At 48.2% G+C, this 12,500-nt stretch overlaps 1 protein-coding gene across 10 annotated transcripts in view; it reads left to right on the top strand.

Annotated features, from left to right (window-relative positions):
• The window catches only part of anks1aa (ankyrin repeat and sterile alpha motif domain containing 1Aa), a 58,653-nt gene that overhangs the window by 35,236 nt on the left and 10,917 nt on the right, over positions 1-12,500 (top strand). For 7 of the 10 annotated variants that reach the window (XR_014119738.1, XM_081707004.1, XM_081707003.1 and 4 more), the window contains 6 exons: positions 134-187; positions 1,959-2,028; positions 6,963-7,075; positions 11,699-11,797; positions 11,980-12,126; positions 12,317-12,424. Coding sequence is in view for 9 of the 10 variants with exons in the window: in XM_081707004.1 (XP_081563130.1) it covers positions 134-187; positions 1,959-2,028; positions 6,963-7,075; positions 11,699-11,797; positions 11,980-12,126; positions 12,317-12,424 (591 nt within the window). In the remaining variant the exon portion in view is untranslated. The remainder of the gene's footprint in view (positions 1-133; positions 188-1,958; positions 2,029-6,962; positions 7,076-11,698; positions 11,798-11,979; positions 12,127-12,316; positions 12,425-12,500) is intronic. The other 3 variants (XM_035522378.2, XM_035522383.2, XM_081707001.1) reach the window with 2 other exon arrangements.

Genomic DNA, 12,500 nt, shown 5'->3' with positions numbered 1-12,500 from the left:
GGTCCCCTTCCTGAAACCTCCTAGAAGGTTCCAGTCCACCTACCTTTCTCAGTTGACCAACTGGATGAGCCTTCAAACTTGTATTTTTTTTATTTATTTTTGTTTTGTTAATTAAACATTGATTTTCTCCCAGCAGAAACAGACCCATAACTCCTTTGGTTCCTGGAGACCCCAGTCGTCACAAAGCGTAAGACCCACAAGACCTCACCAAGCTCCTGCCTACTGCCCTGGCTACTGATTCCTCTGGTTTCTTAGGCTATTATCTCCTCCCTAGGTGTGGGTGGGTGGAGGATATGGGTGGAGGGTTTGACTCCTCCCTAGGTTTGGATGGGTGGAGGGTTTGACTCCTCCTTAGGTTTGGATGGGTGGAGGGTTTGGCTCCTCCGTAGGTGTGGGTGGGTGGGTGGAGGGTTTGCATCCTCCGTAGGTGAGGATGGGTGGAGCGTTTGCGCCTTCCGTAGGTGAGAATGGGTGGAGGGTTTGGGTGGAGGGCTCCTCTGTAGTAGAGTCACATCAGGCTTTGACGGGTATTAGATCAGAGCAGACTCGTGTTTTTCTCTTGGTCATCTCGCCTCATCTTTGGTCTGGAAAGCAGCTGGCTGGTAACATCTGTTTCTGATTCTGTTTTTACTCATAAAAAGTTTTGTGCCTCTTTACAACAGACTGTTGCAGGAACTTGTAGGTTTTGTGGGTAAAAAGTAAAATACATTTTTAATGAGTTTTTTGGGGGTTTTTGTAAAATCTGGAAACCTTTATCTTTACCTGTTTACATCATTTTTCTCCTTTTCTAATCTCTGATCTGAAGACTGTCCAGGCAGGTGATGTAAGGAGTCTTCCCCGGCTGGACAGAGGGTGGATTACTGAGCTTGTCTCATCCACCCCTAGGTCCTGTCCCCACCAGACTGGGATATGTCCCTGACAGACTGGGATTCACCTTCTTTTTGCTCTTTTACGTTTAAAACGGAGCCATAAATTATATTCTAGCGCTAAACATTCTGTCCTTAGAAGTATGAGTGGAACCTGATCCGAGCTGGTCTGGAACCTGTGCTTCATCAAATCCAAGGTGACAGAGTAGAGACATCACTTATCACTGTCATCTCTTAGCAGAGGTACAGGAGGAAGAAGGGGGTTCTCTGGAGTGTCATTTGGTTCTAGAGCCCTGAGTCTACTGTCCCAGTTCTAGAGCCCTGAGTCTACTGTCCCAGTTCTAGAGCCCTGAGTCTACTGTCCCAGTTCTAGAGCTCTGAGTCTACTGTCCCAGTTCTAGAGCCCTGAGTCTACTGTCCCAGTTCTAGAGCCCTGAGTCTACTGTCCCAGTTCTAGAGCCCTGAGTCTACTGTCCCAGTTCTAGAGCCCTGAGTCTACTGTCCCAGTTCTAGAGCCCTGAGTCTACTGTCCCAGTTCTAGAGCTCTGAGTCTACTGTCCCAGTTCTAGAGCTCTGAGTCTACTGTCCCAGTTCTAGAGCTCTGAGTCTACTGTCCCAGTTCTAGAGCCCTGAGTCTACTGTCCCAGTTCTTCAGTAATTCTCTGAGCTGTTGGTTTTAATGTCTGTGCGCTTACATAGAGAGAATGACAAAGAAAGAATGAAGAAACTATAAAAACAGAATGTGAGTTCGGGCTGGTGCTAATTATTTCTGGGTATGTGGTCTAATGTCGTCATGGACCTGGGCTCTTGCATGGTTAATCTGGAGGGCAAAGATGGTAATGCATGGCTGTCATTACCTCACTGGGACGGAGGTGTTTTCTGCCGAAGTATTCAGGAAGAATTCCGTCGGATAAATCGTTGCTAACTTTGTCTGTTTGGTCTCACGCTTCGCGCTTATAACTATGTGGACGCCGACCACTAACCCTCACACACGTTTGCCTGTATTAACGCTTGGTGAGCTTGGATACAGTAGCTCTTGATTTGGGCTCCATTACTTATGTCTGTCTGTCTCTCTCTCTCTCATTGTTTCAGATTGAGAAGATCATGACGTTAATCGGAGCAGGCATTGACTTCTCCAAAGACCCAGAGAGCACCACGTCAGGTGGGTCTTTTAAAATTCTTTGTACACTGTGACCCTCCCTTAGTTAGCTTAAATAGTTATATGCACACTGTGACCTCATTCAGTATTATGTTATATGTTGGGTCTTATTAGCCCAATTCAGAACCTATGACTTTTCACCACCGCCAAAAACACCCCACACTGCCCTCTGTGCTGTGGAATATGAGCCAGCGCTAGATAATATCACCAAAAGTCCTCCCTAAAATGTCATAAATGTCTTTACATTGAAATCTTAGTATTGTGTTATGTAATGTGAAAACTTGTTGTTTTGCTGCTGGATGTTTATTTATGTGAGATAATGTAGAAATCCGATAATATGAAAAAAATTTCAAAGATCTGGAACATAAATGTTGGAGGTGGAATTTTGATGCCTAACCTTTAATTCTTTAAAGGTAGGTGAGACAACTAGAGCTGGACTCAGAATTCCAGAATGCACTGCAGCTACATGACCCTGTTAAGTAAGCAGGTAGCACTATGGGTAATGTAGGAAAATATATAGTGGAGTCCATAAAAAGTCGTTAAACTAAAGCCCATTATGGACATTCATCCTGGAATGGTTCTCAGCTGAAATTGAACGTCAAATGAATGATAAATATCAAATAATTTTTAATTGTTTTAATGGTTTTTAATTTTAATTGTATTTGCTGGTTGTCAAAGTGTGTACTCATATATATTTGTACATGTAATTCAGTATGTGTGTGTGTGTGTATGTGTGTGTGTTTTAACCCAAACCACATGGCCAAGGCTACTTATTATCCAGACTGGTTTGAATGGGAGTCTCTGGTGGGTTTATTTAAACATGCTAACACACACACGGGTCTGGGTCATTTGGGTCTCAGAGCATCTCTAAAACGCCAGATCTCGTGGTATGCAGTGGTTAGTACCCACCAAACAAAAAAGTCTCATGGGGCAGCCTGTGAACCAATTACCCCAACATGAAAGGGTCATGACCCAAGGCCCACCGATGAGATTGGGGGGGCGAAGGCCGACCCGTCTGGTTCAGCCCCGTGGATGAGCCACCGTAGCACACACTGCTGAACAGGGCCACGTTGACGGTCAGGTTGGGATTGTAAAGGTGACCGAGCACACCGCGCATGGTATCTTGATCCTTATGGGCTTCCATAGCCACACACTGGTCAAAGCACACATGCTGTACATCCTGTGGTATGTCAATATGTTACCGTGATGATTAATCTAACTTTGGCCAAAAATGTTTAACATTCTAGAACAATCCGTTAACATGATGCAAAGAATGTTTCCTATAATCCAGTGATTCATATAATGTAGTGGTTCATATTATCCAGTCGTCCGTATAATCTAGTGGTTCAAAAAGGGGGGGAACCACTGATGAAAGGGTCGACGAGATTCTGGGAATGTTTCCGCTTGGCTGGGAGTAACGGGTGGCGCAGGACCAACGTTGCTTGACCTTCGAGTTTACGAGCACTGGTCTCACTGTACTGCTCGCTATCTGACACTCGGACTGCTCCAGCAGCCGGACGTTACCGAGAGTAGAAAGCTAAGCCCTTTAGATTTAGATCTCTCTCTCGCGCTCTCTCTGGGCGTATTGCGTTCATGCGTGCGTAGATTCTCCCATGTTACAGGATCCGAATGGCTGTAATGGAATAGCCTCTCCATGGACAGGAAACACTATGCCGGCTGTTTTTGGGAACGTGTGTAAGAGCGGGCATGTCCAGTACGGACCGAGTGGTACCCAGGAGACACTGGTGTGTGCTGCTTGGTGATGGATGGTCTTGGGTAGTGCGGAGCTAGTGCGTGAGCTAGTTATTTGAGGCAGGTGTTAGCAAGGCAGCCTGGACAAAAATGGACTTCCTCTGGAAGAGTTGTAGCTACGCCATCATTCTCCAGACAAAAAAAACACCCTTATACCTAAACCAAATTCGCTATTTTGACATAAGCATTTATTTTTAAAATTAATTTTTGCTCTTTAAAATTCTTTACATTTGATTTTATTTTCATTCTGTTCAGTTCCCCAGTTCTGGTATATCCCTTATCCGTCATTATTTTTTGTTTCTTTATTTTTGCCATTTTTTTTATGCTTTGTATTGTCCTTGCTGTGCTCAGCATGCTTGAAGGAGGTCTTAACCACTTGATGCTACCACACGATGACGGTGCATTTCTGTTTTTCTGTCACTCCGTACAGGAGAGAGAGAGAGCGGGAGTGACCCTCACTGACTAGGAGACAGGGAGTGTAGGTTACATCGTGGTCTTCTCATCCTTACCAGCTCGAGTAGAGATCACCTGCAGAGCCTGAAGGATTTCGAGCGTCTGTCTGATGGAACTGTCTGTTTCCAGACTGTTCTGTCTGTCCATAACAGGTCTGAGTCAGTTAAGACCAGTTCTCTGCACTGACCTGACCCGAGGAGCAGTCCCTCTGTCTCCTACATGCTCACGTGTTATCGTTACGTCACTGACCAGCCCTTTATTTCATATCTGTTTATCAGACTGCTGTGTTAAGGTGTGGATCATTTAACGATGTGTCCAAAATAACGGAGAAATATGAGGATTTTTCCCTCTGATTCAAACTGTCCACCAGCACTGCAGTTACGCGTTAGAAGCACTGGAAGGTGTTCGCTTAATGTTTGGCAGGACTGGTTGCTTATTGTGTGTCAGCAACTTTGGCTGGTTGTGCTCTGGATTCAGGTCCTAAAATATGAATGTCTGATTGTGTAATGAGGGAATCGCAGCGCCCTGTAGCCTGGAAATAAGCTGAACTAACACTCACTACTCAGCTGTGCGTGCGGCTCTGTGCGTTGCTGTGTGACGTTCTGTGTCATTTCGTGTCGTTGTGCCATTCCGTGTCATTTTGTGTCATTCCGTGCCATTCCCTGTCATTCCGTGCCATTCCTGTGGATGACAGGTAAGGGCAGAGTGCGGCTCTCACGTGGCAGGTAAGTCTGTTACGCGGTGCTTAGTGAAACCTCCTCTCGCTTTCCTGTCATGATGACGATGACCGAGAACATGACTGTGACTCTATCGTCACACGTACTGAACATCGAGAGAGAGAGCGGGAGAGAGAGCGGGAGAGAGCGGGAGAGAGAGCGGGAGAGAGCGAAAAAGGGGAAAGGGGTAGACAGCGGGAGGGAGGGTGGGAGGGAGGAGACATAGCAGAGAGGAGACGTAGCTGCAGGCTGCAGAGCAGAGCTGACGATGTCCTGTGCAGAGGACGTGCGTCCCTCAGGCCCGGAGCCCCATCCCACACACAGACGAAGCCCTGCCGAACCAAATCAGTGCGGATAAGAACAGGAGCCGTGTCTGGTGTCCCAGCTGGTGCCGGGAGCCATCCTGGCTGACGGGAGCCAAGCGTGGGGGCACTGAAGAGTTTTGTGGGATTCACTTGTTCGCATCTCGCTGTCTCACCGGCGAGGGGGGGGTTGGGGGAGAGAGAACGGACTTCCAGTCGGCCTGGTCCCCCGTCTGAGCTCCCTGTCTGAGACCATCGACTGTCCAGCCTTAACCACTTCGAGCTGGTTTGCAGTGGGGTTTTCATCTGTGTGGTAACTGTGCGTGGAGGCTGGAGTGTTTGGGTCTAGTGATCGAGGTCCTGTGTGTGTGGGAGAGACGCTGAAGGCGCGTGGAGGAAGTGCCTGAGTCTGGTGTCTGCAGCGCGTGGCAACGGTCAGGGCGTGGAAAGGGTTACCGCGGAGCTCCTGACCGCGAACGGCACCAAAGAAGCGGACGAGCGGTGCGATATGTCTGTGCCTAGCCGCCTGCCGGAGAAATAAAATCGAGCAGACCAGCAGATCTACGAGTGTCCAGGACCCTGTTAAAAGCTCTGTGTGTGTGTGTGTGTGTGTGTGTGTTCTTGTGCATGTGCTGCTTACTGGACAGAGGCTGTTAACAGTGTGTGTGATCACTGTTTAATGAGGCAGGAGGTGTTTGTGTGCGTGTGAAATCAGTGTTTAATTTGGCAGGAGGTGTGTGTGTGCAATCAGTGTTTCATTAGGCAGGTGGTAGCTACAGTCTTTCCTGGACAGCTAACTGCAAGAGTGTGTATTGCGTCCCAGACCCTGCGCGACTGCCTGAGTGGTTTAGTGTATGCAGCTCTCTAGTGGGCGGGGACAGGCGGGCTGTGCGGACCTTGTTGGCATGGTGACCTGCTGCCTGCTTGCTCCAAAGCTCCGCCCCCTCCTCGGCCTGTCCCAGGGCCCTGGGGAGAACCCCTCTTCCAGCTCGTGGGCGTTTCATCTCTCCGTGTTTCTGCTGAACACTCTCCTCGTTAACACCAGCTGCTTAATTACGAGAGATCTGCATGGCTGTTATTTTAGGTTGCAGCTCCCCGATCTGCGTTTTCAGAGGAGCGTCTCATCCGAGATGCTGACGTGTGCTTGCCGGAGTGTTTCTGGATGTTACTGCGGTGCATTTCTGAATGTTCCTGACTGCGCAGCGGAACACACTGTGCGCACGACGTCCTGATCCGAAACTGACGCCCTGAACCAGCCAGAACCGTCGGCCTTCTCGGCGCGACTCCAGAAGGTTCCTTCAGAGTATCTCAGTGCAGTCCCTACTCTGGAGGAAGCTGTGCACCTGTAAACACTCCGCCTGTGTGTAATAATGCTCTGTTCTGCTGTGGCTGCCTCAGGACCCACTCACGTAACTACCTGAACTACAACCCGGAACTACAAATCCCACCTTCCCCCTTTGAGCTGAGCTCTGTGTGTGTGTGTGTGTGTGTGTGTGTGTGTGTGTGTGTGTGTGTGTGTGTGTGTGTGAGAGAGAGCAAGCGTGGGCCGCTGGGCCCGCCTCCGCCAGGACGCTGTCTCCGCTGCCCTCCTGGTGCTCATGCCCGCGGTGCTGCTGGCCGAGGGTGATGTGGCGGTGTCACGTGACATCCTCGGGGTGTCGTTGCTACGGGTTACGGGGCTTCTCCCTGCTCAGGCGCGTCCCTGTGTCCACAGGCGCGGTGGGACGTCTCCTGCAGCAGTCGGTGGGGGACTGGCTGGAGCACGTCGGCCTGCCGCAGTACGAGAGCAAGCTGCTGCTCAACGGCTTTGACGACCTGCGCTTCATGGTGAGTGGCCCGCACGCACACGTGGACGCGCACAGACGCACACAAAAGCACACGCACGCACAGACATACATGCACTCGTGTGCACACGCACACAAAAACACGCATGCAGCCCACATGCATGCACTCGGGTGTGCACACACACAGACACACACACACAAAAACACACGCACGGACATACGTACACAGACGCACGTGCACGTGTGCACACCCATCCACGTACATGTGTGCGGACGCGCACAGACGCACACAAAAGCACACGCACGCACAGACATACATGCACTCGTGTGCACACGCACACAAAAACACGCATGCAGCCCACATGCATGCACTCGGGTGTGCACACACACAGACACACACACACAAAAACACACGCACGGACATACGTACACAGACGCACGTGCACGTGTGCACACCCATCCACGTACATGTGTGCGGACGCGCACAGACACACACAAAAGCACACGCACGCACAGACATACATGCACGCGTGTGCACACGCACACAAAAACACGCATGCAGCCCACATGCATGCACTCGGGTGTGCACACACACACACACAAAAACACACGCACGGACATACGTACACAGACGCACGTGCACGTGTGCACACCCATCCACGTACATGTGTGCGGGCGCACACACACACACACACACACACACACACACACAAAACACACACAGACACACATGTGCCTGCATGCATACCCATCCACGCACTTGTTTATACACACACACGCACACATTATTTTTCTACCTATAGATGCAATACATACAAACATGCCATGTCGCATTCCTACACTACAACCACACCCACACAGTGTTTGTAAGGATTATGTTTCTGAAGTATATTAAGTATATTTAAAACTGCACTGTTGTGACTTCACTTTCCCGGGTGTTTGGAGACAGATGTCACACTTAAAGACTGAGGCAGCCCAGTGGTTAACAGGATTAGAGCTTCTCTGCTCTGTTCACCTTCATTTGTACAAGGACATGCTTTTCTCTGGTCTTTGGCTTTAGAGTAGTTTTTCTAAGTCATGCCTGCGTGTGTGTGTGCATGTGTGTGTGTCTTTAGAGCTCTACAGAGTCAGAACAAAGGGTTTTAATGCATAAAAATGTAGAAACTAAAGGTGAATCTTGTTATCAGAATGAAACATCATATTGAACCTAAACATGTATACCCCTGTGCTACACACACACACACGTTTATCTATTGTTATTTTTTGGTGTTGTTTTCACTTTATTATCTCATTGTGAGTCATACAACTGAGAAGGATTAATGTGATCAAAGAAGAATGAATCTTGATATTATTGACTGACAGTTCTCTCCCTACGGAGTAATGTTTCCTGATATCCACACGGACCCTATAGCGTCCCCAGTCTCGCTCCTGTCAGTCCTGATTCTGATCTTCAACCCATCATGGAAGATGGAGCCTTAGCAACCGTCTCTGAGCCTTAACAACCATCTCTGAGCCTTAGCTACTGTCTCTGAGCCTTACCGACCGACCATCTCTGAGCCTTAGTGATGGTTTCTGTGGCTGAATTTACCTGTAGACACATTGCTATGAGGACCTCTCAAGAACCGTTTAAAGTCCCACAAGATGAACAGGATCTCTCTCCCTCTCTCTCTCTCTCTCTCTCTCTCTCTCTCTCTCTCACACACACACAAACACACACAGACACACGCACACGGTCTGAATACATTAGCCTTAGGTCGTAACAGAGATGCAGTCATTGCAAATATACCAGTTGACAGAAAACATTGGTGTGCTGCATCCTTATTGGCTCAGAGATCTGGGCTATGATTCGCTCTCTGACTTTACCAGGCAGCACTACCATTTAAGCGGGTCATTTACACAAACAAAGGACTCGGTTGTTGACGTCAGTAGCAAATAAAAGCTGACTGGATGAAGCTGGGGACGTTGGTGACGCGGTAGTGTCGTTGGGTGGTCGGATTAACCTGCTCCTGATTTGGTAAAAGGTCTCGTTCTGTTATGTTTTTAAATTCTGATTTCAGACGTTGTAACAGGGGGGAAGACCACAGACTTCCCTTCGCACTGTCTGAGAGGAATATGAATAGAGTAGAAAAGAAAAAATGAACACGACATCTGGAGCGCAGGGCTGAGCAAAGCCCAGCGCTGCCCGTCAGGTGTGAGTGACACCACTTCAAACAGTTGCTCTGTGAGCGTCTGCCTGCTTGGTAATGGGAATTGATGACACACACACACACACACACACACGGTGAGGTAATGGGGATTGATGACACACACACACACACACACACACAAATGGTGAGATAATGGGGATTGATGACACACACACTCACACACACACACACACACACACAGCGAGGTAATGGGGATTGATCGAACTCACACACACAGAGCAAGCTAATGGGGATTCATGGTGCTGGGACCGAAGCACACTGGCTGATCACGAGCCTCCAGTCGGGATCCCAGACGGTCCACAATCTCCTGTGGTTCCATACAGCCAGCAATGATGACCCATACTTCTGTTCTCTTTCTAAATGTATGCATATATAATACACACATTAGAATATATGCATATGCAATTACACACATTAGAATGTGTGCATATGCAATACATACATTAGAATGTGTGCATATACAGTACATACATTAAAATATGTGCATACATTTCATTCAAATATAGGCACATCACATTCAGTGCTATGCGGTGCCGTGTGTTTCAGAGGAGTGTGTTTGTGTTGTGGAGTATGGCGTGTTGTGTTGTAGGATACAGTGTGTTGTGCAGTATGGCATGTAGTGCTGTAGATGGTGAATCTAAATTCAAATACAAACAGCAAATGTTTCATTCAGACCATGGTGTGTGTATTACACAGGAGCTGTGATCTATACACACACACACACACACACTCTTAACACTGAACACAGGAGCACGTACACACACACCTTTTTCATCACAATTTCTTGCCTCACTGCATTCAGTATGAGGTATAATCTCCCTCTGTGCATGCTTACAATTCTCTCTCCCTCATTTAAGTGTGTGTGTGTGTGTGTGTCTGTGTGTCTGTGTATGTGGAGGACAGAGAGAATTATGAGGTAAGCTCGTCTTGGTTTGCTTCTTGAGTTGCATGTGTCGAGCGCGATCACGTACTCCAGTATTGGAGTCCATTCAGAAAAACGGGTGGTGCATTCTGAATGAGACATCCAGCTCTGCTGTGGGAGGGGTCTGGCTGTTCATATTCAGCGCGCCATTAAACACAGAGAAATGACTTCATTAAATCCCTTTACTGCACTTCAATCACTCCTCCATTCTGCTCATATTTCTCTCTCTCTCTCTCTCTCTTTAAGTATATTAAGTATATTGACAGAATAAAGATAATTATCATATAGCGATGATATAATCTCTCTCTTCCCCCAGTGAGAGGGTCATGGGTGTGGAGGTTGAGTGGTGTTATTGTGTTGGTCTGAACTGGGAGGTACTGTGTTTATGTAAATGAGGCTCGCTCTCATTGGCTCCAGAGAGTTGAGTGTAGGACAAATGACAGCCGTGCAGGGGGAGAACAGAGAGGGACTGTGGGATACTGAGAAGGCATCATGTGACCTGCTGTTAAGGTTAATATGTGATTAGTGACAAACAGATGAGTGTTTCACAGTTAAACACCCACACACCACCCTGTACACGCACACACACACACACACACACACACACACACACACCACCCTGTACACGCGCACACACACACACACACACACACACACACCACCCTGTACACGCACACACACACACACACACACACCACCCTGTACACGCACACACACACACACACACCACCCTGTACACGCACACACACACACACACACCACCCTGTACACGCACACACACACACGCACACACACACACACACACACACACACACACCACCCTGTACACCCACATGCGCACACACACACACACACACACACACACACACACACAGGCATACACATACACACTCACGCGCACACACACCGCATTTTCTAGTTGATGGCAGGGTAATGAAAGTCCACAAAGGAGCCGTATTGATTAAATATTGATCAGACAGCTGGAGCTACATCAAACACGCGCACACACACACCCACACACACACACACACACACACACGCAAACACATACACACTCACGTATACACACACACACGTGCTCACACATACATACATACACGCACACACACACACACACACATACAGACATGCACGCACATGTACAGACACGTGCACACACACACACAGAGCGTGTATCTGTTGGTGTCTCCCTGTCTCTGTCTGTCTGCCTGCCTGTCTATCTGTCTGGCTGCCTGCCTGTCTGTCTGCTTTCATTATGCTGAAGTTTCTTTAAGCAGTTTCTGCAGCTCCTGCACTAACATATCTGACTCAGCTCAGTTATCAGACCCTTCAGCTGAGTCAGGGGCCCAAGCCAGGAATAACAGGCGGGCTGGATGTGCTCTGGGTGGGGGTGTTGTGTAGGATGGATGTGGGAGTTCTACACGATTCCTTTACACTGAGTTTGGGAAGGTCCTCTGTTTACTTAGTGTATTGCGGGTGTGACAGAACCCCTTACTCTGTGCGTGTGTGTGTGTGTGTGTGTGTGTGTGTGTTTTAGGGGAGTAATGTGATGGAGGAGCAGGATCTGAGAGAGATTGGGATTACAGATGCAGCACACAGGAGAAAACTCCTAAATGCAGCTCGCACTCTGCCAAAGGTATGTTTCAATACACACACACACACACACACACCACACACACACACACACACACACACACACAGACATAAACACAGAAATATTAGTTATTTACTGTAATTCCGGGTGCTAGTGTTCTGAGATAGGTGAATGAGGTACAACATACACAGCTAGTTAGAGTACGTGCGTGTGTGTGGGTGCAGGTGAAAACTCTCGGCTGTGATGGCAGTACATCTCTGTCCTCTTGGCTCGACTCGTTGGGTCTGACTGAGTACCTGCCGAGCTTCCTCACCAGCGGCTACCGCACACTCGACTGTGTGAAGAACCTGTGGGAGCTCGAGATCGTCAACGTGAGAGCAGAACACACACACACACACTGATCAGTTCTTTTCACATTAACACTGCTTGTCCAGTTAACAGTAATTACACAGGCAATTTGTTCAATTAATAAGTCTATAATGGAATACAGTATAGTGCAGACACTCCATTAAGGTGTGTGTGTGTGTGTGTGTGTGTGTGTGTGTGTGTGTGTGTGTGTAGGTACTGAAGATCTCTCTGCTGGGACATAGAAAAAGGATTATTGCATCGTTAGCTGAACGACCTTATGAAGAACCTCCAGTTAAACCCCCTCGTCTGTCTCAGATCAGAGTGAGTACACGCACGCACACATGCACACACACACAGACATGCACACATACACACACATGCACTCACTCACTTACTT

The sequence above is a fragment of the Electrophorus electricus genome, chromosome 24 (genome assembly GCF_041902795.1).
Source record: "Electrophorus electricus isolate QZ-2024a chromosome 24, ASM4190279v1, whole genome shotgun sequence".
NCBI classification, from domain to species: Eukaryota; Metazoa; Chordata; class Actinopteri; order Gymnotiformes; family Gymnotidae; genus Electrophorus; species Electrophorus electricus.
This window is presented reverse-complemented; position numbering and strand designations above follow the sequence as displayed.